We start from the raw sequence: 26,579 nt of genomic DNA on the forward strand, positions 1-26,579 counted from the left end.
GTGTCTCTGCACACAGCCTTCTAATATCCATTGGCTACCACCTTTGCTATTCTCCACTGTGCCGAATGTCAGGTCATTGGTCAATATGGACCTGGTTATGTTGTTCATCACTACCTTTCTTATGTCCTGCGCTCACCAGTGTTCCTGGTCATATCATTTATCACTACCTTTCCTGTGTCCTGCACTGACCAGTGTTAGTTTAGTTCTCATACTGACCTGCCCTGTTCTCCATCCCAAAGGTTCTGATTTTCTTATTGATAAATGCTTCAGTGATAGGCATATGATCTGCTTAACTGCTTGCTTTCCACTGCTGATCTCATACCATCATACCTTTATGCATCATCTCTTGCTCCTCATTGGCAAACTAGGGGTTCACTCTGTGCCCTTCCACTTCTCCTGATTTGTCTCACCATCTTATATACTCACCATCTCCCTCTTTGTCTCTTCTTTTTTTCAGGGGAAATCTTCCTAGTTACCTCCTTTTCATGTGTCTGAACAGTTTCCTCCCAATATTATGCACTGCTTAGAGCAGCCAAAATATAAGTAAAGGCAGTCCTGCTTCTAAGCAACAGCATCAGTATTACCAGCAGGGTCTGTGGAACTTGCACTTTTCATCATGGACCACCTCATCACAACTTTGCCATGTGCAGCTGGTTGTATGATATTGCTGCACCTTTCCTGATAGTCAGTCTCCTTAGCTTTTTTCAGATTAAGTGAACTAGTGGGAGGGAATACAAGGCATTTACTACAAGGATGGTGTGAAATAAGGCACTTATTTTAGGTTCCGTATTAGAAGACCAAAGACTCATTCTTTCAAATGCATCTTGGTTGAACTCAATAGCCTGAAACAGCAAAATATCGAAGCAGCTTTTCAGCGAATTCTTTCCCTGGAAAAGAATTTGCTTTGCCGCTTTGTTACTTTGCCGTTTTCGGCACTGTAGTGCGGTCTCAGAGTTGGCATATTTAAGTAGGGGGGTGGGGGGCAAATCCCCCCACTTAATGTAATGTTTAAAATGTTTTTTTTGTTTTTGTTTTTTTTTTTTGATGGAACAGCAATTTTTTTCCCTAGGAAAAAAAAATCTCTGTTCTGACAGTTCGAAATTGTAAGCTTTCATTTACATAGGGTCGATTAATCACCGTTCGCTTTTTTAAGCATTCGGTGATCTAATATAGACCCCTTATTTTACTGTTTCTGGGAAGGCTTATTCACAGTTTGCATCACAGGCAAGAAGAATGAGCTGACATGGTACACAAGCACAAATGCCTATACTACATCCAGGTCTATAAGGTCAGTTTTAGTTATGTCACAGTAGACTGTTGTTCTCTCACATACTTAGTGTTATAACAATGGAACATAAGACAACATGATACCATTTGCTGGACTTATAAAGATGTCACAACCAAGCTTACTTGAGCTTGCTGGACTTATAAAGATGACACAACCAAGCTTACTTGAGCTTTCCAACCCATGTAAGCCTTCTGGAGTGAATACATTAATGAGGCATCATACAGTGTTATATAAGGAAGCATTGGCAGATTTCGGGTTGGGGAGTGCACTAAGTATCATAGGGATTAGAAAAGAAATAATAAGATTTGCAGTTTTGGCCTCTATCAATACCTAAACTATGCCTCTGCTTCAAGGGCATGTCAAGGGATTGTTAGTTTTCAGCTAGCAATTGTGTTTTCATGTATGACGCATGCTGTTTGGAAGGAATGTGGAATGCATCCCTTTAACATCACTGATTCCAGTTTTTGGAGTATGATTCACACATGGTAACATATGCCCACAGCTCCACTGGTGGAGATTATTGTGTCAGCATCAGTGTTTGCTGATGTACCTACCCAAGGGCTTCACTTTCTTCACAGAAGCTCTGCCCACTGCAGCTCTGTGTCCGTTTTCGTATTATGGCACTAGTGCTGCTTGCCTGCTTTCCGGATGAGAAACAGATTCTCAAGTTTCTGAACTGCACTACAGTATAACAAAAATGCACAGCCAAGATACAGCTGCAGTTCTTCATATGTGTCTAGTCTAGGCCATTGTGGCTCAGTATATGTCCTGATATAAATATTTCAGACATAAGCAGTGCTAGAACACAGTAGTCAGTAATACTGAGACTGTCAGTCACCAGGTAACCCAAACAGGCAACCAAAGATAGATCAATAGCATGATTTAACATCTGATTATTGTATATTTTCCATAAATAATCCATATATCCAAGTATTGAATACTGGTGAAGATTTCTGATTCACCAGCACAAAAAGACCTTTAGAATTTGCATTAACTCAGTAGGTTCACTAATCCAAAATTACATTATTTTAGTCACTAACATGGCAAAATGATCATTGCGTAAAATAGGTCATAAAATGTAAACATTCAGACATTCTCTTGTGTACAGAGTAGACAGTTTCACAAATTGTTATACAAATGATACAATCACAAGTACAAAGGAAGAAGATTTTAACTGATGGTGTTACATCAATTCATACCTCTAAACTGTACAGATTTTCACAGAATGTCCAAATTTTTGCCTCATATTTTTGGTCTGTTTTTCATAAGGTTTTCTGGCAAATTAGTGGCAAATCATTAAAAACTGAAGTTAGAAAATAATGACAGACATTTGAGTTTCAGACTTCATACCCATTCAGAAAATTCATGCTAAGTTTGTAAAAGCAATAGTTAAAAATTGTCCCTATTTTTGGGCCTTTGTCCACTTTTATTTATGGCTTTGCCCAGATTTCTTGCTCTAAGAGGTTGAGATGTATGCATGCAGAGTATAGTATAATTAAAATGGCTGTTCCACTCTACATACAGAAATATGCTGACTCATTTCTGAGCCCGAGAGGTCACTTTTTTTTATTTCAGCATAATAGTTTCATTTGCACAGTTAATGTGCTAACAAAATACTATTAAACTAATTGAGGGGTAGGAAAAGCATCTCTCACTTCATATAGGGGTACAGGAAAGGATTAATAAGATAATCACGATCTAGTTGTAAGGACTTAACTCTCAGTGAAAAGCCATGACTTCTAATGGATTACATTCCTTACACAGCAGACGTTGATTTGTTGTTAAAATCCAGTACTTATTCAAACAACACACACACACACACACACACACACACACACACACACACACACACACACACACACACACACACACACACACACACGCACACACACACACACGCACACACACACACACGCACACACACACACATATGCACATACATGTACACATGCACATGGATACACACATACGCGCACACACACCCACACACACACACACACACACACACACACACACACACACACATGCATATGCACGCGCATGCATGCACATGTGCACTCACACAAATACATATACACAGTTTACACATACATTTTCTTCCTGTAAGAAAGGCCATGAAAATGTCAAAGTTTTCATACAGTTCCAGAGATCATTTTATATCATTTTTAACTTTCTTTTTTGATCATATAAAGATGGCACACAGCTGAGGATAAACCTGATACAAACCACTCACAACTGTGTTGTTACATCATTCAATTACCAATCACCCATGACACCATAACTATATGCCATAGTATCTGGAACTACCCTAAACAAGCCATAATCAGAAGTACCAGTTATAGTGTATGAATGCTAGTGTTTGGACTTATTCAGGCAATGCAGGCCTGACTATTGTGTGTAACATTCCACAGTGTACTGCTTAATAAATGCATACTCTTTCAAGGAGGCCTGCTTATGCTAAGTGTCAACTGTGCAAGAAAGCTGCATCAATTGAAATTAAAGAGCAACAGTAAATAAAGCTTTGCTTATGTTAGTACACAAAGAATTGTTTATGTGTGCCACAAACAGAGATCCAGTACAAATCTCCCAAATAATATATTCAGTAGACCAGGTTGCATTTCGATGTGCCACACTCATTAGGATCCATTAAAGTGTCACTGTTTCCTAACAGGTGGTCTAATGGATAACAGGGACTGTAGTTTAATGGCCTTTGCATTCACTTGCTTCTTCTTCTTCTTCTTTCGACTTTTCCCGGTTAGGAGTCGCCACAGCGGATCAACTGTCCGCTCATGATTGGCAGTGGAGTTTTTACAGTGTTGAGTTGCCAGCCCGGCGCCCGACTTTCCACAGAAGGCACACACATGCACGCACTCACACCTAGGGCCAATTTAGAGTGTCCTGCTATAATTAACACAGCAATACTTTTATGTACACTCATGCCATGTGGGCAGAAAAGAGGTACTTGTAATAAACACAGCATGTACTTATAAGTAGACTTCCGATTGCAAAATGAATAATGATATTCTCCTGCATCTAAAGTACAATACAAAATATGTCTACTTGAAAGTGAACATTAACATAGATTGTTCATGAAAAGGTAAAAAATTCACTATTATACATGTTGAATCACTTCTGTTTTGTGGAATATAAATCATGCTGGTATACATGTACACACAGTGTGGAAGCGCAGCATATCTCTATTATATGATATCATGCTTTCATGACAGCTACGTAACACCACATTTGTGAAACCATTTTTTCATTACACTTTGCTTGCCAGCAGCATGACCCTTAGCACTCAGCTGCTTACCGAACAATTGGAATAGTACCACAAAAAGTCTTCTTTGTGTTATATTTAACAATAAAATAGGCAATTTGCATGTAAAGGAATAATAAACCCTGAAATAAGATAGTAATTTCGGAACAGATGGTCACTTAAGTTTTTTGCAGATCTCAGATAATTATCATCTAAACAGTATCATTTATATGAAGACAGATAGGAGTCTACTCAAGCAAAATTGATTCTGAGAGTAATAACAAATTTCCACACAAGAAAAGTGACAACACTGCTCTAAAAAAGTTGTATTTAGGTTCATAGGTTCATAGGTTCATACTAGGCTATCTGCCCTAGGGCATTTATAAGCCTAGCCAGAGTGTGTGTGGCTTTCACCACTCCTTAGGATGAGAATACTATGCCCTTTTAGGGTTTAGTTTACTGTGCCTCTGTCTAGTAGTGACACAGAGATGACACCCTGGGGTAAACCTATGATCTCCCATCCACTCGTCAAGATTTCTCTTGAATAGAGTTAGTGAGGGGCTCTGCCTAACATGGACTGGGATTCTGTTCCAGAGTGTAGGGAGCCTCTGGGTTATGAATCTGTCCCTCCAGCACGTCCTATTTATTTCTGTGTTGAGGTTTAAGTCTCTTGCTCTCGTGGCTCTGATGGATTTGGATTTTCTGAGGTGGAGCATGTCCATTAATTCCGGATTGGACATGGCCTTGTACGTCAGGCACAGATCACCTCTGAGTAGGCGGTATGCGACTGAATAGAGCTGGAGTTTTTTCAGTCGGGCAGCATATGACATATGTTTAAGACCCTTTATCCTCTTGGTGAGGAACTTTTGGGGTCTTTCCAACTGCTGCAGGTGTCGGGTAAGATACATCCCAACTGGGGCATTGTAATCAATCATTGGCCTGATAAGAGAAGAGTACAGGGGCACAATGACCTCTCTTGATCTAGATGTGAAACCCTTCATGATAAGGTGGGTAATATAAAAGGTCTTCCTAACCACTTTGGCAATGTGAGTGTCAAATGAGAGGTTACTGTCAACCTGGGTCCCTAGGTCCCTGATTACCTCTTCCGTACTTAATGGATTACCACCTATGTGGTAATTTGTGGGTACCTTGTTTTTCCCAAAGGGTATGACTATACATTTTTTGGCGTTCAGCTAGTTACAGTTAACAATAAAAGCAGCAGTGCATATCAATCAATGGAAGCCTATTCTTACAGGGTACTGAGGGCAAGAATAAAAGCTATTTTCTAAATGTATTTATTGATTTATTTCTGCTTTCTTTTCTTAATTAATAACTATAGTGCTTACTATCTAGTTACTGGAATAGTTCAAAATCACAGAAAATGGAACAGAAAAGACAATCATGTGCAAAGCAATACAAAGTGGAAACTTTGTAAATACAACCAAGAACAGAATATCGCACTGATCATCTGTACTGTTCCAGTCAACAAACTGTAAATAAGCAGAACTAAAGAACAAAACAAACAGTGAAAGACATAGCAGTGAAACAGTATGGGAGTTGTTTGACACACTGACGTAATCGATAAGCTAGTTACAGTTAACAATAAAAGCAGCAGTGCATATCAATCAATGGAAGCCTATTCTTACAGGGTACTGAGGGCACAGAAGCTTAACATGGAAAAGTTATCCCAGATGCAATTAATATTTGTTAGGGAGAATCTGTTTTAGAGTCTGATATGATCAGTGGGATTTCAGGTGAGCAGTAAATGTGAGAGTGGCAGTGCAGGTATGATTGAGATTGGAAGCTGTAGACCTGGCCTAGCAAATGCCACATTGGATCATAGTCAGTGCAGTAGTTCACAGAGAAGTTTCTGTGACGTAAAGAACACAGCATCGTAACTGTAGGTGCAAGGAACTACAGTGAACACTGAAAAGAGTAAGCAGGACTGAAGGCAAAATATGTAAGAATCCTTGTAGCAGAACTGGTAGATGCCTGCAGCACAGTAATACATAGAAAATTAGTTGTCCTGATGTGGTAAGATGTGGCCTTGGGCAACTCAAAGGTAGGAATCAGAGGCCTGATATTGTTTCAGGTAGTATTTTTATCACAAGGCTGAGACAGACACCGATGGAGATATGAATTACACAATACTTATAATAGGCAGACATGGTATTTTTACAGGAATACGCTGTCTGCAACAATAAGGGAAAAGAGAAGCAGCTACAGAGAATGTGTCTTTTCTATGATTGTGTGTGTGTGTGTGTGTGTGTGTGTGTGTGTGTGTGTGTGTGTGTGTGTGTGTGTGTGTGTGTGTGTGTGTGTGTGTGTGTGTTTCCCAGGAATATGGTCTCTGATTAATCATTACTGACAAAGACTCATTTCAACTTATAGCAGAAGTGAACAAAAAAGTAAATGAAATGAAAGCATAACAGAGCAAAGCTGTGTGTCAGTATGAAAGAGCATTACAACACCACTAAATGGCCAGGCAATTGAATGATTAAGTTCAAAAAACTCAGAAGCTAAAATCAAGATAGAGGACCCATGATATGTATCAAGAAAACTCCAGCCTGAATAGATCCAAGTTAAGTAACTGTCAGATCGCAATGAAAGGAACAGATGCTGACTGAGCTCTTGCACTGGGGCTATAAGTGCAGACTTACTGATAAAATTAAGAAATTGTAATTCAAATGATGTTATCTCCTCTCCTCCAGGCAGAGTTCCCCAAATGATGCGAGGCTAAAAAACTGTCAGTGACTTCTTCATCCTCCTGGCAAATGTGAGGTTATTAAAGAACAACTTTTAAAAAGATGTGGACAGGGTGTTGGAGGGTACTCTGTTTACCCAAAGGTCAAATCTACCACACAGAACATAGTATGCTGCAGCGAGGATGATACACCAAGCCATTCGGCGAACTGTGCTGGTGGTCAATTTACTGTTACATCTACTGTTGCCACAGTAACAGTTATGAAATATTACCTTTTATAAAGTGTGCATTCAACGTGAAGCATTCTTAGTACCAAAAAAATGGCATATGGCTGTGCATCACTTACACGTGTGTGTGTGTGTGTGTGTGTGTGTGTGTGTGTGTGTGTGTGTGTATGTATGTGTGCGTGCGTGTGCGTGTGTATGTATGTGTGTGTGTGTGTGTGTGTGTGTGTGTGTGTGTGTGTGTGTGTGTGTGTGTGTGTGTGTGTGTGTGTGTTATTATGGGTCTATATCAGAAGAGCAAAAGTTCACAAGAACGAACGCTCTTCCAATCGAAAATGCTGGACATCAAAATGCTATTTCTGGGTTTGCAATACAGTGAGGATAGGAATATTTGACCTTTCCTCACTGTAGTGCGACTTCGGAGTTGAAATATATATTTAGCAGGGGTTGTGGAGGGCACAGCCCCCCACAATATCAAGTTCGATATTTGTGATTTTTCGATGTTTGAGCATTCGTTCTTGTGAACTTTCACTCTTCTGATATAGACCCATATATTATATATATATATATATATATATATATATATATATATATATATATAGACACACACATGTGAGTGTAAATCAAAACAATAATCTTTAAAACATTACTTCTATCTTTATTTTAAGCAAAATCTTCACCTGAACCCTAAAGTGAATACTGACAAAAACATTAATAAAAGAAACATTTTGGTATCCTTTCTATGATTATCACACTCTTCCTATACAATTGTTTACATTAGAAAAGTGCTCACAGCCTTTTTTACCACTCCCTTTTAAACCTATAGTGTGAAGTCTCTCTAAGACCATTACCTTCTAATTATGGAAACATCAACTTTAACTTAAAAGCTTTATAACTGAGTATCGGACAGTCTAAGCTCACGTGTTTCACAAATGTTTTGTTTGTTGAGAGACACCTTCTATGAAAAATCAACTACTGACAATAGTTCTTATCTATGCATTTCTCTGTGTGTATGTCTGCGAGACAGGAGAGTTTAAAGGGAAAATTATGAAAATGTAGATATTTACACAGGTAGAAGAATCTACATTGCAGCAGTCTGTTAAAGTATGTACAATTTAAGCATATACAAATACCAAAATCTGTCATTTACCACATTAATAAAAGACGATGGTCATGTCCTTCTTCCAGCCTCCATTTTGTAGAGTAGGGTAGTATGGCTAATAGTAGACAAATAGAGTTCAACTAGCTATACATCAAAATAGCAGTATAGCAAAACATTTCCCGAACCATAACTTTCAAGCATCCAATAGATGGGAGAATTTTTTTAAAGTTAGCAACCGCTGACATGCAGGACCATATATATATATATATACAATGTACACATGTTATGTTATGTATGACAAATGACATGTTGATATTTAGAATATTGCAACATCTCACATGTATTAGGAATATTAAGAAATAGGAATAAAATGCTCTAAATTTAAACATGTGGAATCCATTCCATTTTATGTTTTTTATGTTTAAAGCTATTGTAAATGCTAGATTAGGGGTGACATTAAGTGACATTAAATTACACACGAAACTTTGGAGTCTAAGTGGATATTACACTTACTTCATAGATATCAGGATTAGGATAAATGATACCTTTAAAAAACCTGCACAGAAATAGCGGGTAAAATAATAATACACTGATGTCAAAAAATATTTTTTTTTAATGAGAGCTGTGTGTTTTTATTGTCTGATGAAGGGTTGGTGAACCTTCTCTTCAATATAACATCAAAAGCTGAACACTTCTTGGCACCATCACCTTGCCCGCCCAAGTCTGTCCACCAGCAAAATCAAACACTTGACCAGAATGTGAATGAAGAATTAAGCGATAGCCACAGCTGTAGAAGATATGCAGTTCTATGAAAATGCATACTCCTGCCTCTGCTGGAGTTTCAGTAGTAACTCCAAACTCCATCAGAACAGAGTAATGGGGCTAGTTTTGTGGCCTCCAGTAACTTTTAGATTATGAATTTTAATTATGACTTAACAAGCAGCATTTTTTGTAATAAAATGTTCCCATAAAAATAGCTAACAAATATTGCTTAGACTTGTCATATGCAGTCAAAAATCTACTTAGGAAATCTGAACAGATAAATTCTTAATGTGCTTACCTTTGTGCCTTGTGCAGACAATCACCACCACAACTATGAAATAGAAGAAGCGCTGCGATTTCGACTGCCAGTATTTGTACCACATTCCTCCCATGTGGGACATCCTGTAAGTTACAAATTAATCAAATCAGTATTAATGAAAGATGAAGTTATATAAGTTAATATCAGATACTTGATATCAGAACTGAAATTCAGCTGAAGAAAAAGAGCAACATAGAAATTATAAATGCTGACATTATGCCAGCATGTTTTGCAGACATATCTGATTGTTAAATAATCTTAGAAATGCCAACGATGTCGTCCTTTTACAGCTCATTACCAAACATAAATTAATTTGAATATGCATTTATTTTAAACTTTGCATCCTGAAATTGATATAGCTTACTTCTACCTCCAATTATGTCTAAAGGTAGTTAAAAGTTAATGTAAGACACTGTTTAATAGGCAGAATATTGTTGAAACCCAAGTCCTCTCGACCTTAGCAGATGTTAACACTCCAAAGCACATGGCTCAGAAAATGAGCAAAACAACCAGCAGCTGTTCATTTTATTCACTTTCAGTAATAATGCATGTGAAAAGGAGATACAAGTTGCTTTAAATAAAATGCCGGTTATGACAAGTGGCAGAATTAATTTAACATATACTTGTTACTAGTATGCAGTTATAAAAGTATTTAACAAAGTCATCTGAGAAACATTCATTCTTTCGTCTCTGCCCCCATTTACACAGCTTAAGAAAGAAAAATCAAGACCAGTTTCCTATAAAGATACATTGCACTCATGTTTCCTCCTGACCTTGCTTATCTCATTCCACAAACTTTCCGACTAAAATCTTTACTAGCATCACCATGCACATCACTGTTACTTGTATTACAACAGCTCTTGACTTCTTTGCTCAAGAATTCTGGGCAAAGACAAAAATAAGAGGGGAGGACAAATATGCAAAATCAGGGCCAATTTTCAAGTATTATTCTGTTACATTTTAACAAGTTAATAGAATAACAAATTTGCATTAATATGCATGTATTGAAGACTGCGGTTGTGGTGCTGCGGTAGCGTTGTCGCCTCACAGTTAGACGTTGCCCGTTTGATTCTCAGTTAGAGTGTCTTCTGTGTAGCAGCATGCGTGAATGGGCGTTCCTTCGTTGAAGGTTGTGCTTTAGGCCCGGCAAGCCAGTACGTAAAAATCAACTGCCAATCATTAGCAGACCGGAGTTCCGCTGTGGCGACCTCTAACCTCTAAACTCTAACCTCTAAAAGCCGAAAGACACAAAAACAATGCATGTACTGAAGAATAAAAAATATAAAACTGTAATGTCTGGTATTACTGACTGACTGTAATCCTAACAGATTTAACAGAAAATCAAAAATTTTATAAGAGACGGGTCAAAAATATGAGGTAAAATCGGGAATATTATGAAAAATCAGAGATGGTTTAGATGTATTTTGTAATGTGTATCTCTTCATCCTCCAAGAACTACCATGAGACTTGTATTTACTCCTTCAATACAAAGAGAATAAATTATCTAAACTGTTTGTGGTGTGTGAGGTGCACAGAGCGCTGTGATTACACTCTGATATCCAAAAAAAAAAGACAAATCGGTTGAATGCTACTATCACACAATATCCAACGTTTACAAATCTGTTCTGTTTCTGCTTACTATCCATACCAGTAACATATCCCTGACTTCCTGTTATACGCTTAGAAATTAGCTAGAATAACAGAGTCTATGTTTGCCTACATTTTCTGAAGGATATGAAATCTGAAACTCATCATTATTTTGTGACTTCAGTACTTAGTAATTTCTCTGACAACCATGGATTTTATGAGGAAAAGATCAAACATATATGATAAAAATATGAATATTCTGCTAAAATCTGAACAGTTGACAGTAATAGCAATGTAAGTGCAAAATTGCCAGACTGTTACACTATCTTTCTGACAGCATTTGCCAAGTGCTTTATGACTTTGAAAGCACTTAGCACTTATTTTTTTTCCTGTAATTAGTAGTACATGGAACATAAAAAGTGTCATGCGCTACAAAGAATTATGATACCTTTTGTTTTGTGTTCTCGATATTAATGCTTCACTCTCAATGTGAATTTATTGGCATTTATGCTTGGCGACCCGATAATAATCATATAGTAAGAATGAGAGCATCTATATTATGACATTGAAACATCAAAACAGCAAACCCTCTTACAGCGACACAGAATAACCGAAGCTTCTAAACCTCGAACAGTCAGAATAGCAATTTTTTTCCTAGTGAAAAAAATCGCTGGGCCAAAAAAAAAAACAAAAAACAAAAACACAAATCTACACACAAAATAAAGTGCCCCCCACACCCCCCTACTTAAATATACCAACTCCAAGATCACACTATAGTGGAGGAAACGGCAAAGTCCTGACAATGGCCCAGCGATTTTTTTTCCCCTGGGAAAAAAAATCGCTGTTCTGACCATTCGAGGTTTAGGAGCTTTGGTTATTCTGTGTCAATGTAAGAGCTCTTTTGATGTTTTGACAGCGTAATATAGACCCAGAATGAGATGATCCCATGGCTTCTGGCATTTATAACATCAACTGGCACTCAGAAGACATTCCGCAAGAAAATCGCATAGTTTTAAATAAAAAAAAAATAAAAAAAGTAATGTGATGTGAGGAAAGAAGCAATAATCACATTTTATTATAAAATATGGTCTGAAAATCAAAGCATAAACAATTGGGACACATCTTGTGTGTAACACCTTGCCTTCTACCTCCCTTATTCTTTCTTCATTCTTTCATAAAATCTTACTTGCTCATTGTCATAGCCATAACTTAACTTCCTGAGGTGTCTATGAGAGTATGCTTAAATCGGGATCATGTAAATATTGTGCAAAGGTTACCTCTATATTTATAGACATTGCATGACACAGCAAATACTGTCTGAGCTAAATGCTGATAATGTACTTTGCCACTCTGTATGAAACAATGTTCATTTTCACTTTGAAACTTGCTGCCTGAAGTAAGTTGTCTGTGGATTACAACATTACTACAGCAAAGATATTCAAATAAATGCATAATGTATTAGCAGCATTTTACAGACTTTCAAACCCTAGTTCCACTCCTATTTGCTTTGGTTATTTTTTGACTGGAAACAATAACACCACTAAGATTTACATCATAATTTACACAGACTTCTCGTAAATCAGTTGCTACTGACGTATTCTTCATTTCTTTAATGTTTCCATTTCCCTTTAAATAGATTATTACTTAACATTACAACAACTTTACATTAAGATTATTACTTAACATTATAACTTTACATTACTTTAAAAAAAAATTGTTTATTAACTCAAATTATTTTGATTTTTTTTAATGTTGTTTCTTTTTATCTTTATTTGTACTTATGTGTTCATGATGATCTTTGTTCCTATCTTGTCTTTATTGTACTATGTATTATGTTTTTACTTTTTAGTAACCTTATGTACTATACCATGCATTACTTGAATTATTGTAACATTACTTGGGAGCTTTTCTCCCCGGGTCTCTGCTGAAAATAGGCTTTTTTTTTGCCCAGTCAGACACTACCCGGTTATCAAATGTAAATAAATAAATTGTTTTATTTATTTATTTATTTATGTATTTCCATTTGGTAAGCTGGTAATGTTAGACTGGACTAAAACAAAAAAGTCAGTTTTCAGCAGAGACCCGGGGAGAAAAGCTCTGAAAAAAAAGTTTACAATATTTATACTCAAATATTGCTAGTTACATTATTACAAAAGATTTCTATGAAAGTTTACAAAAAAGTAGTAAAGTGCAAAATCAAGTTAATAAAAGTTAAAGAGTCACACTTCAAGCCAAAATAAAACAGTCAAATATAATATCAACAAAACATTACTAGAATCAAACAATATTGAGTTACATATGTGGAGAAACACAGAGAGGAAGTTTGTTTTCTTAGCCAGGGGTGGTACAGGAGCATAGCCAGTGAATGGAGAAATAATTTGTAAGTTGTTTGAAACTATGGGTATTAGTTATAGATAGCACATGCTAGGGAACAGAATTCCAAGTTTTGGCTATGGAGTAGCTATATAAAGAATCACTATAAGCATTGTGGGTTTTGACAACTTTGAGCAAGTTTTTTTCAGCAGATCTGAGTGAGGTAAGGTTGGAATAGGGTTGTACGAGGTTAGACAGGACTGATCAATAGTCAGGGTTATGAATAATGGAGTGAGCTACTATTAGTTGGTTTTGGGCTAGTAAGTTTGGGAGTTCAATCCAGTTTAGTTTATGAAGGGCTATACAATAGTAAGCTCTATGGGGAAGATTAGTAGCAAATTTGGCAATTTTATTATAGCAAGCTTCGAGGCTATTCAGATCAGATTTACGAAGGTTTGTGAAGACTTATGAACAATAGAGAAGGGTGGAAAATAGGTGAGTTCTGGATGTAGCTATTCTATCATAGTTGGAAAGATATGGTTTAGTCCTGTAAAGAGCACCTAATTTGGTGTGGACTTCTTTGATCGTTAAAGTGATGTATCTGTCAAATTTTAGGTTACAGTCTACAGTAACACCAAGGAGTTTAGTATATTTGACAGGTTTGATTTTTGAACCAAAAGAGGCAAAGATAAAGAAATGCTTTTGTTGGGGTTTAGAATCAGTTGGTGGTCTGAGAGGTATTTTTCAATGTTATTAAGGGCTGACTGAGACTTTGCTTGGAGTTCATTTATTGAAGGGGCAGAGCAAATAATGGAAGCATCATCTGCATATTGAATGATAGAGGCAGGTGATGCTGCAGTATGGAGATCATTGGCAAAGACAATAAAGAGGAGTGGGCCTAAGATGGAGCCTTGAGGAACACTGACAGAGATGGGCAAAAGAGGAGATAGTTTATGTTCCCATAAGGTGGTTTGTTTATGGCTGGAGAGGTGGCTATGGAACCACTGAAGTGTATTATAGCTGAAATTGAGAGAGGCAAGTTTGTTTGGGAGTATTTGTTGGGATATAGTGTCAAAAGCTTTTGACATATCAAGGAATATGACAAACAATGTGGCTATTCTTTTTGAGGTGGTTTACAGTGTTCATGAAACTTAAATGGGCAGTGTTAGTGATGTGTTTGGTTCAGAAGCAATGCTGAGTAGAAGATAGAAGGTTATGTGTTAAAAGGTGGTCTAGAGTCTGTGTAGGCATTTTTCTAAGATTTTGGCAAGTGGAGAAAGTATAGCTATAGGCCTATAGTTAGATAGGACTGTAGAGGGTCCTCCTTTGTGAAGGGGTATGACATGAGATATTTTCCAAAGCAGGGGGACATACTGTTCAGAGATGGAGTGGTTTACAAAAACAGATACAGGATAGGAGATAGATTTACCAGCAAGCTTAAGAAATTCACCAGGTAATTATGCTTTTATATTTATCTGTTCCTTATTTATATAATTTTAATCATGTATTCCTTTAATCCTTAAAACTGTCATGGTATCATTTAGTAAGACAGAAATGGAGCTATTCAAATAATGCTTTTATGTCCTTTGTAATGCAGACAAATAACAGACAGTGTACAGCTAGCATGTTCCTGTTGCACAGAACAAAATGACTGCTGTAACAATGAGACACATCATTTATGTTTTAATGCATTGCTCTAATCCTGCCAAGAGCTGTTATATCTTGCAATAAAATAAAAACTTTATAATTAAACAATATAAAGAGTAAAGCATACCACTTCTTGAGTTGTCAAATGAGGCTATTTAATAAAATCAGTAAGCTTGGTCAGGCTCCTTAAACCTTGTCAAAGACATTTAGCAGTTGTGAATCATCCTCCTTATTCAACTAACAGTGATGCACTAAATTGCTTTTTAAAGCATATATAATATTGCTAAGTCAACAGAAAACAGTAGAGAAATGAAGTTTGGCAAAAAACGAAGTTGTCTCGGGACATCTTCATGGGGGGGTTAGGTTGATGTTAGGGGGAGTTAAGTGGATTGGGGAGCTGAAAGGGTTAAGTGGAGGGAGGGATGGTTGAGAGGAAATGAGATAATGATGGGGAGGGGCTTGAGAGGTTTAGTCTAGTGTAGTTGGGTCAGGCAATCACATTTTGGTGTGAACTTGCTAGCTACAGCAGGCTCTCATCCGTGACGACCTGAAGGGAAGAGTGGTCGGGTAGGCTTTAGAGTGGTGGGGTATGGAGGAGGCGAGTGGGGCTCAATTACAGAGGTTGGTAATGATAACTTGTGTTCAGTCCATGGGGGGGTGGGGGTTACTGTGTCTTCAGTTTGCATAGTATATATATATATATATATATATATATATATATATATATATATATATATTAAAAAAAGTGATTTCGGTATTACAAAGAGTTACTAAGGATAGTAATACATAGGTATGTGTGTGTGTGTGTGTGTGTGTGTGTGTGTATATATGTATTTTTTGACAAGTTACTTCTGTATTTTTGTAAAATATATATATATATATATATATATATATATATATATATATATATATATATATATATATATATATGTATATGTGTGTGTATGGTGTTTTTGAAGAATTGGGATATGTCTCTTTAAGGGGGACATATTTAATATGGTGATGAAAACACTATGTGTAATCCACTAATGATGCCTAAAGGGTGAAACCGGTTTGGAGTGTACATTTTACTGTCTGTGAGCTATTAAAAATTTTTGCTCCTTCTGCTCTATTTTTATTTTGGTCTACTGTGCAGTGCTGGATTTATTTTGTTATTATCGTTTTACTTTTCTGTGCACACACGTTACGTTTTACGTGCACAGGCAATTGTTTGGAGATTGTATGCCTTTGAGTGCTTAGTGCTGTTATTCATAGTGCCTGTACTGGCGGGCAAGATTCATTGTTGTCTTCACTGGGAGTGGATTTATGGTGATAGCGTTTACATGATGGCAGAAGGGGGCAATTTGCATAAATACATTGACATGTTGAGTGTGGATAAAGAAGATGATACATGGCTTGATGGCAGACAGTGGAATGTTACGAATATGAGTAATACGGAAGTGAATACTTTGTCACAGATGCAACATGACTTTAAAGAACTGTCTCTTAGTACTAAGAAATACCGCTCAACTATATGGCATATAAAATTATTAAGGGCCTATGTAGGTGCTGGTATAGCACCACGGGGCCTGCGTGTTTATGTAGAACCAGGTGTAGGTAAAGAAAACGAAAGTTTTTTGGCAAAATGGCGTTTAATACAAACCACGGCTTCAAAACTTTTTGTTGAACTGTTAATTTCGTATTATGAAGAGAACTTAACAGATGTTAAACAACAAGTGGATGATTGTTTGGAACTGGTACAAAAACATAATGAAGTGGAAGGATTTAAGGGTTTGTTTAATAAATACATGGAAGATATGAATGTCTTTGAAAATTATGTTAAAACTAAGAAGCTTAAAAAGTTTAATAGAGACATGGGTGATGCTGAAAATGACAAAACCTACACCTGCAAACAATCTAAAAGAGCGGTGGAATTCAGTGATACTGTTAAACCCAAACGAGTGAAACTCAAGAGAAACAAGTCAATTTTAAAATCCACTTATAGTGTGGACAACTTTGAATCCAGTACATCTGAAATGTCTTCCAATGCAATGAGCACAGATGCCGATTTAGAAGTGACTGAGATACAATCTCCTATACATAAGAAAGCAAGACCTAAGGGGGGCCCTTTAGAAGGGGTGGAAAGAAACATCGGAAGAGAGAACCTGAGAGAGATGAAAGAAAGATTCGAGAGATTGGTGAAGGAGAAATAAATGATGAAGGACTTATAGTAAATCTGACTGAATACCAGCTTAATGAGGATGAGAAAGCTGTGTTAAATAAAGGATTTAATTATGTACCTTCTTTCTTTCTCTCTCAACATGATATGTGTATGGATGTCAAAAATTTTTGTAGAAATTTGAATTTAAAGTATTTTTTCATACAAAATATGATTTTTCTGTTACTTCTGAATTTAAATTTAAAAAAGTAACTTTGTACCCCCTTATCATCCAAGGGTGAGATTGTTTGAAGAAAGTGTATTATGTGAATTACATAAGAATCAGAACAATATTTTTAAACATCATGGTCACAATTTGACATTTAAAGAAAGGGCTGCTTTAAAAGGTTTAATGGAAAACAAGGATTTAGTTATACTTAAGGCCGATAAAGGTGGAGCATTAGTAGTGTGGGATATAAATGGTTACACCAATGAGGTTAAAAAACATTTGGGGGGTGATAGGTTTTATTTAAGGCTTATGTCAGATCCAACTATTTACCTAAAACATAATATTGATGAGGCACTAAAAGATTATAATTCTAGGGGTCTTATCAATGAAACCTTATTAAAGGAACTAATGGTGGATAACCCGAAATCTCAACTACTGTATATTTTACCTAAGATACACAAAAATACTTTTCTTCCCCCAGGTAGACCTATAGTATCGGGAATAGGGTCTCTTACGGAGCCAATTTCAGCATATTTGGAATCACAGTTGAAACCACTACTAGCCCTAATTAGATCCAGAATTAAGGATACAAATGAGTTTTTGCAACTGATGGATGATATATTGTTATCTGAGGATTGTTATATTTGTACACTTGATGTACAGTCACTGCACACTAGTATTCCACATCATGGGGGAATAGAAGCAATTAAATATTGGTTGCTACAATTTGGACAATATTTTGCTGAACACTGTTCTTTATTAATATATCTGATCAAAATTGTGTTGGAAAATAATGTGTTCTTTTTTGGAAATGAATGTTACTTGCAGGTGAATGGAACTGCAATGGGTACTAAATTTGTACGAATATACGCAGATCTCTTCATGGGATACTTGGAATGTAGTTTGATTTATGAAGATAATGTCCCTTTTAAATCTTAATTGATAATGTGGCGTCGATATCTCGACGATTGCTGGGCCATATGGTCTGGTTCTTCAGGTGAATGGAATACATTTGTAGATCATTTAAACTTTAATGTGTTTGACATAGTTTTTGTTGATAAGAGAGAAGAAATGGCCATTGAATTTTTGGATGTACATGTAGTTAAAAATAATGATGGTACTTTAAGAAAAAGTCTTTATAGAAAACCATTTACAAAAAATTCATTATCGAGAGCGGATAGTTGCCACCCAAAACATGTTATATCAAATATACCAAAAAATCAATTTCGAAGGCTTAGACGTATATGTAGTAATGAAGTTGAATTTAAAGAAGAGGTGAAACACATGGGAAATAGATTTAAACAAAGAGGATATAATAAAAATGTTATAGATCGGGAAATACTGAAGGTATCTAACATGAAAAGAAATTTGGTGTTTGGATATGAATGTGATGGTGGGAACATAGAGAGGATAGTTCCGTTGAGGTTTATCACTACTTTTGGAATGAATACCTTTAAATTTCGAGGTATAATCAATACTTTCTGGCATATTTTAAAACAGGATCAGTTCTTTAGTGGTTATCTTACGGAATATTGTAAATTTGGGTACAGAAGGGGTAGAAATATTGGTGAATCACTCTCATGGTATAAAAAGATGAAGTGTAACAAAACTAAACTAGGTACCATAAGAGGGTGTAATCCCTGTAGCAGATGTACATATTGTAAAATTATTCCTAAAACAAAATCTTTTACATCTATAAATACTTCAAAGGTTTTTGATATACAACATTTAATAACCTGTAGGACAGAGTGGATAGTTTATATGGCAGTATGTCAATGTGGGGCCTTTTATGCGGGCCAAACATCAAGATCTTTTAAAAATAAAGTGGCACTACATATAAGTGACATTAAATGTCAAAGGATACGAAGTGCCTTATATAAACACAAAATTTATCATACAATGGCGCATTTTATATTTATAGGGATAGATACAATATGTAACACTAATATGAGGGAGATTGAAAAACATTCGATACTGGATAAAAAGGAAAGGATGTGGATTTTGAATTTAGGGGCTTTGTATAAACCCGGTTTGAACAAGTTTCTTTAAATAGTGAGGTTTATGGGTATAACAAGAATGAAATACATAACAAAGAGTTACTAAGGATAGTAATACATAGCTTTGTGTGTGTGTATATATATATATATATATATATATATATATATATATATATATATGTGTGTATTTTTTGACAAGTTACTTCTGTATTTTTATAATATATATATATATATATATATATATATATATATATATATATGGTGTTTTTGAAGAATTGGGATATGTCTCTTTAAGGGGGACATATTTAATATGGTGATGAAAACACTATGTGTAATTCACTGATGACGGCTAAAGGGTGAAACCGGTTTGGAGTGTATATTTTACTGTCTGCGAGCTATTAAAAATTTTTGTTCCTTCTGCTCTATTTTTATTTTGGTCTACTGTGCACTGCTGAATTTATTTTGTTATTTTATATATATATATATATATATATTATTAAAAAAAAAGTGATTTCGGTATTTTCTTGCTGATGGTGTTCTCCAATCATTGGGGGGTTGTGTGTTGGGGTTTTCAGAGTTGTTATGGCTGCATTGGGCTCAGTGTAGTTGCCTTTTACCCTAACTGTGTAGCGGGGGGTTTATTGCTGTTAGGAGGGTTGCATCTTCTAGTTGGGAAGAACTCTGTTGAATAAAAAAAAAAAAAACAAAGAAGAAAGAAACTTGAATTTCGTTTTGGGAGGTTTGGCATGGTTGCTGATCTGGCTGTTGGAAAGGTTGCTGTGGGAGTGTGCACGCGTGTTGAGGTGGTTGCATTGGGGTTATTTCTATGGCTTCCGGCTTTCATAGGAGGAACGGGAGCAGGAATTTGGGGAACATAATGGCAGGGTGAGTCTTGCTGCCTGCAGTAGAGTTGTTTCGTGGGTGCTTGGAGCTGGCCGCCAATGACCACGACTGACGCTCACGGCACGCTTTGCTTTGTCTTGCATTGGTAGAGGCAGAGGTGTTCACCCTGGTACCAGGTTTTGTGTCTGTTAACTTCACTACTAACCCACGTCAGACTGTTCTTTGGGTGAACAGTGGTTTTCTGGTGCTCTAAACCAAAATCACAGTATTAACAAATGCAAGTTTGTGTTTCATTAGACTGAGCTAAATTTATGATAAATGTAAAACAGCCATCTTGTCATTGGTCCTTGCTGGCAGGAGAGGTTACACAGTACGTGCATACAACCCATTCAGTGTTTAATATTAAAAATGAGTTTGTGGTTCTGGTATCACTGGGATGGCCTGAGGGGATCATAACTTGTATAGGAGGACACTGTTAATTATTTAGTTATGCACATCGGCATTATCTGCTTATTTATGTACAAAACAAATGGTTTGCAGACATAGAAACTCACTCAGTGTTTCAGTTTGCACCCCTGGAGAGTCGGGTATTTGCATAGAGCCTTATTTAGCGGGGTTATGAGTCAGTGAGTATTGATGGCAGTGCCCTTGTTAGCTCAGACAGTACCCAAATGGTGGAGGTATGTTTCTAGGGCTTTGAGTTTGTTGTCAAATAATGGGTGAGGGATGCTCAGGTGCATTACAGCAATGGATGCTGTGGTGAGTGGAGGTACTCTGTGTATGCTCTATAGCAGTATGGCATTATTTGTTTAGTTAGTTATGACAAAGTCTGACTTTATTTTCATTGAAAGCGGTTACTTAGGCTTCTTTCTTCTGGGGCAGTTCTCTGAGGCTGCGTGATTTTGCGGGCTAGGGATCTCCAAGTGAAGGTTGTTCCCCACGCATGTGCGGTGTAGTGGTAACAGTCATCTTAATGACATAGATTTCCTTGGCATTTCATTATTAGTCCCTGTGGATTTATTGCACCTCGGTAGGCTATATTTTGTACAACTTGCGCAATGTATATAGAACGTTTTTTTTATTTTTTTTTTTCAGTATGGCTGACAAGGAGGAGTGGGGATGCATGTGGTAATTCTGAGGGGTTGGCATGTTACATTGCATGTTCTGGTTTAGGCTGGGAAGATTTGTATTGTTTTAACTTAGTTGATTGATCGGTGCTGGCTTGAGGGTGGAGCTGATGATCATGGTGGGTCATTGCTGTGTGGCAGTGAATGTAAGATTTTTGCCTCACATTTCTGTTATACCATTATTGTTTGCTGTCAAATCACTGGCAAATTGTTGATGGTTCAATGCAGAAATGGAGGACAGTCATTTTAGTTTCAGATTTCTAATCCCCATAGGAAATTCATGCTAACGCATAACATGTTATTCAATCAGCTTTCTACAGTTGTAGGAGTGATGCTTAAAAGGTGTGCCTTTTTGTTACTTTGCACCAAGTTCTAATGTATGCCATTTTTAGTAGTGGCTTTGACCAAATCTGTCAATTGATTTGTCAGAAGATTTGACAGGGTAACATCTGTGTTTTGTGAACATTGTGAATGATGTGATTTGACAGAAGGACAAATAGGTTTATAAACTGTTTAAATTTAATTTGTGAATAGTTGTCCATTGCATACCTAGTGGTATGATGATTGCTGGCACAAGTGGGAAATGTATAGAGAAGTAGGACCTGTTTCTATTTTATATTAAAAAGTATGGATCTGTTAAGCTTAGTTCTGCAGTGGCTTGAGTGAGGCTGTATGATTTGGTGTCCATGAATATGTCTCTTTCGTTGGGGTTATGAAAAGTATAATTTCTGGATGGGTGTGTAGCATTCTGGATATACATGCTACTGCAGCCTGTTCTATCAACCTTTTAAGTTTGTAAGAGGAATATTTAAATACTACTTGATTGTATTCTGTAAGCTGTTAGTCAGTTATTAGGTTTGCTGCATTGTGTTCATTTATTCCATATGGGGTTGGGGTTTACTTTTAACTTATGCGACTCTTAACAATTGTACCTCCTCGAGTGTGGTTATACAGCTTTACAGAGCACAGTCACTTGCTAATTGGTTATCGTGTAAGGGTGCTGAGGTAGCTAGCTTGGTGAGAGTAAGGGCAGTCAGATATGTTGAGGGAATAAGAAGTGACTCAGCGAAAGTACCACAACGTTTGGATAATCATTCTTTTGTTTATGGCAGAAGTTATAGTGAAGCCTTAGGCTGTGGTCAGAAATAGTGACATGCATTTCAGATATGGACTTCAGACCATTCAGAAAATTGTAAGAGGGATATTTAAATACTACCTGATGGTATTTTTGTGAGCAGTTGCATGGTTACTAAGTTTGCTGCATGGTGTCCATTGGTTCGCATTATGTTGGTTAGTGTACCTCATTTGAAGATGGAAGGTTAAGAGCTAGGCAGATGGTTTTACATTACAAACTAGTCTGACATATACAGGGTACTGATTGATTTGGTATGGAATCGCAAGGTTGCACGGGGGTAATGATAGGTCCCTTTGTGTGTGGTTTAGCTTCAGCATACTCGTCTGGTATTTAAATTTATTTTGGGCAGTTAGGGTCATTGGAAGCATAGCTGTAGTTATGGCTGTTTTGTCAGATTTGAGTGGCGATGGTACATTCCTTTTGGTGGGCAGGTAGGCTTGTCCTTGAAGATGTCTTGGAATGTGTGTTATGTATTTTGGATGATTAACATGTCTTTTTCTTTCTTGCAGATGTGGTCTTGGAATGCTGTGGCTGTAATTTGGAATAGGTGGATATAAAGTGGAGCCTTCTCTTTACATATTAGAGGGTTTAATTTGTCCTTTTATTTGTAGATGGTGGTGTGCCCAGTCTCAGTTGTGGCAATATACAGTGAATTCGCAGATGATGGAAGTGGTGGCAAGCGAGGAGATTACACATGGGGAGCACAAGTGGGCAACAGTTACTGACGGAAGTGGATTGCAAAGTTGAGTTTGGTAGAGGATTTTACACTGCTAGTCAGAGAAGGACAGGAATTTGATTCACGTTGGGGTGGCAGGGGTCCTTATCAGTGCCTCCGTGTTAATTAATTCTTGGTATGTGTGCACATAGAATTTATTGTTTTTCTATTCCTTGCAGATCGCTGAAGTGCAAAAAGCATCATGCGGTGGCTTGAAAAGGGATTTGAAAGGTGATGTTTTGATAGGATGGATGTTCTTGTCACTGGAATTGGGCACAAGGAGGGTCTGAGTAATCGCCTTAGTAAGGCATGTTAGAGCTCTATGTTTAATTAGTGGGATCTGATTATTGTGTTGGTATAGGGGGCAAGTAAGGAAGGGGTAGGTAGGGGGGCTAAGGGAAAACTGGTTGGGGACGGTTATTGGGAGTGTGGGGATCATCCAGTTGTTGAGCCATAGGTGGGGGAAGGGCCAATGAGGTGTTTGACAGGATGCTGGAGTTGGTCCTAATGGGTGGTATCTTTGGGGTGACAAACTTGTCCCTTGAGTAGGTAGTGTTTGTTACATACCAGGTTAAGGTTTTACATAACAGCACAAGGATCATTTCACTTGGGGTTTGGGTGAATGCTGCAGATAGAGTTTTAGGAAGCATGGTAGGTAGGTAACTGTTGGGGTCGTTTTTAGAAACCGGGTGTGTTGTGACAGGGGAGTTAGAAGGTTTAAAGGATGCTTGGTTGCAGGATAAGGCAGCGGTAGGACAGGTCTTAATTGTCTACTAGTGGTATAGGTAATATAAGGAAAGAGCTCTCAAGGGGAAAGGCCAGGGCCAAACAAGAGTTGAAAATGGTTTGTTAAGGAGTGAATTGGGGGTGTGTATGGCTGTGCATGTAGAGTATTTTGTTGCTGAGCATAGGCGAATTTTCAGGAACTAGGTCAATGGTGCTGGTTTTCTGCCAGCTAAGGTAGGACATTAAAGTTGGAGTTAGACTGTTCCCTATGATAATGGAGTTGTTGCACATATAAAACTGGGTAGTGGGTGGGCTTCGGTGATATGCTACAGTTAACAGGGTCTTGGGTGTGAGACGTGCTATTAGTTGTTTGACTGGGTGCCGTCTTGAGTTCAAGGGGTTATAGTTGGTGGTTTTGTTGTGGTTACAGGCTGTCAGTACATTCAGGTTGAGCCATGATTTCATCTTTGAAGGCAGCAGGCTAAAAGGTTATGTGTTCTCTTGGTGTGGATGTTCTGGTGCTACAGCGGGGTCACAGTAATTCTACTTTATTTAGTTTCATTAGGGTGTGTCAGTGATGGCATGGCAAATGGGTCTATGATGGGATTATAAGGTGCTTTACAGATGATGGGTACACCAAATGATGTTTGGCTTGACTCTTCCCTTTATAGGAAGTAGTGGGTTGAACAATTTTGGGAAGAAGGGAGGGGGAACAGCCTGGTCAGGCTGATTTGTGGAGAAGAGGGATAGGCTTGCCCTCTTCCGTTCCATCTCTGATGTCTGGATGTTCATTTCAAGGATCTGGGGAAAGGAAATGAGTAGTTGGAGGAAGCTTGCTGAATAGATAAGCAAGCTGAGGTAAGGATGGTGCTTATTTGGTGGATGGTAATCCAATGGATGGTGTATGAAGTGAGTTGGGATGCTGCTTCATAATTAAAGTAAGTGAGCAGAGGTATGGGCCCTGCTTGTTGGGCAGGGTGAGTAGGTACGCTGCCCTGATTAACATTACAATGAATGGTGTATGAAGTGAGATGGGATGCTGCTTTATAAGTAAAGTCAGTAGAGGTATGGACGCTGCTTACTTGGGCAGGGTGAGTAGGTATGCTGCCCTGATTAACATTACAATGAATGGCGTATGAAGTGAGATGGGACGCTGCTTCATAAGTAAAGTAAGTGAGCAGAGGTATGGGCCCTGCTTGTTGGGCAGGGTGAGTAGGTACGCTGCCCTGATTAACATTACAATGAATGGTGTATGAAGTGAGATGGGACGCTGCTTTATAAGTAAAGTCAGTAGAGGTATGGACGCTGCTTACTTGGGCAGGGTGAGTAGGTATGCTGCCCTGATTAACATTACAATGAATGGCGTATGAAGTGAGATGAGACGCTGCTTCATAAGTAAAGTAAGTGAGCAGAGGCATGGATGCTGCTTACTGGGGCAGGGTGAGTTAGTACGCTGCCCTGATTAGCATTATAAGGATGTTATGCTGTATTTAGAATCAATGATATTGTGAATAGTTGAAATTAATGAACTGGTGATCAAAGCTATGTTATGGAAATTTAATAAAGGTCATCAAATGTCATTTGGTGTGATGTTTGTTATTGAAGGGGACTGAGACAAGTAGTTTTATTGTTTTATTGCACTTTTGGTAGGGGTTAGGTCTCTGCAAACATCTGTCATACTCATTTCAACATCTGTATTAAACTTTGTGTTACACATGGTTCAGTTTCTCTAGCTGTACTACACTGCTTACACATATCGATGACATCAAGAGCAGCCATAATAAAGATGGTGCCTTACAGCACAGCTTTGTTACCCTGGTTAAATTTCAGCACTGTCCACAGCATTCCATATAATATATCACTGTGAAAACTTAAGTTTATATAGCTTACCTGTAGGTTGCCTTCAACATAACTGTAGTAAAAGAAAATATTTTTATTGTATGGCAGAAAGCAATTCAGGTATAGTCATCATGCATATAATTCTCATGCTTCACATTTGCTAAGTTTTTCTAAACCACTAAAGTTGTTTGGTACAATCCAGGAGACAACACATTCAAACAAAAATTGACCAAATGCATTTTCAACTGAAACAAATTACATTCACTGAGCTGCTAATATTAGATCTTTCTGATGGTGCAACACCACCCTCTGCTCAGATGCTCATCCTTTCTTCTTGTAGTGTATTGTTGTTATGCTGCTGAAAATTTCATTCGCTCATTTATTCATTCATTCATTCATTCATAGGTTCATAGGTAGGTACTAGGCTATCGGCCCCAGGTCCTATACAAGCCCATCCAAAAAGGTACCCTGGCTTTTGCCACCCAATAAAATTATTTTTCTGTAGCGAACGTAAACTCGTCATAAGTCAAAACAAAACAAAAAGTAATAATAGAAAATATATAATTGCACAGCATTACTAAGTATTCGAAAGTAATCCAAGCAAGGCAGGCAGTCTGTTTCCAGTCGAA

General features: G+C 37.4%; 1 protein-coding gene across 5 annotated transcripts in view; it reads right to left on the reverse strand.

Annotated features, from left to right (window-relative positions):
* Nucleotides 1-26,579, reverse strand: part of ADGRG6 (adhesion G protein-coupled receptor G6) — a 1,156,656-nt gene that overhangs the window by 949,367 nt on the left and 180,710 nt on the right. For all 5 annotated transcript variants that reach the window (XM_044058511.1, XM_044058431.1, XM_044058747.1 and 2 more), the window contains exon 2: nt 9,635-9,738. In XM_044058511.1, coding sequence (XP_043914446.1) covers nt 9,635-9,737 — 103 coding nt within the window. In that variant the 5' untranslated portion in view covers nt 9,738. The remainder of the gene's footprint in view (nt 1-9,634; nt 9,739-26,579) is intronic.

This window comes from Protopterus annectens, chromosome 1.part0, assembly GCF_019279795.1.
Source record: "Protopterus annectens isolate FY-2018-M chromosome 1.part0, PAN1.0, whole genome shotgun sequence".
NCBI lineage: Eukaryota > Metazoa > Chordata > Ceratodontiformes > Protopteridae > Protopterus > Protopterus annectens.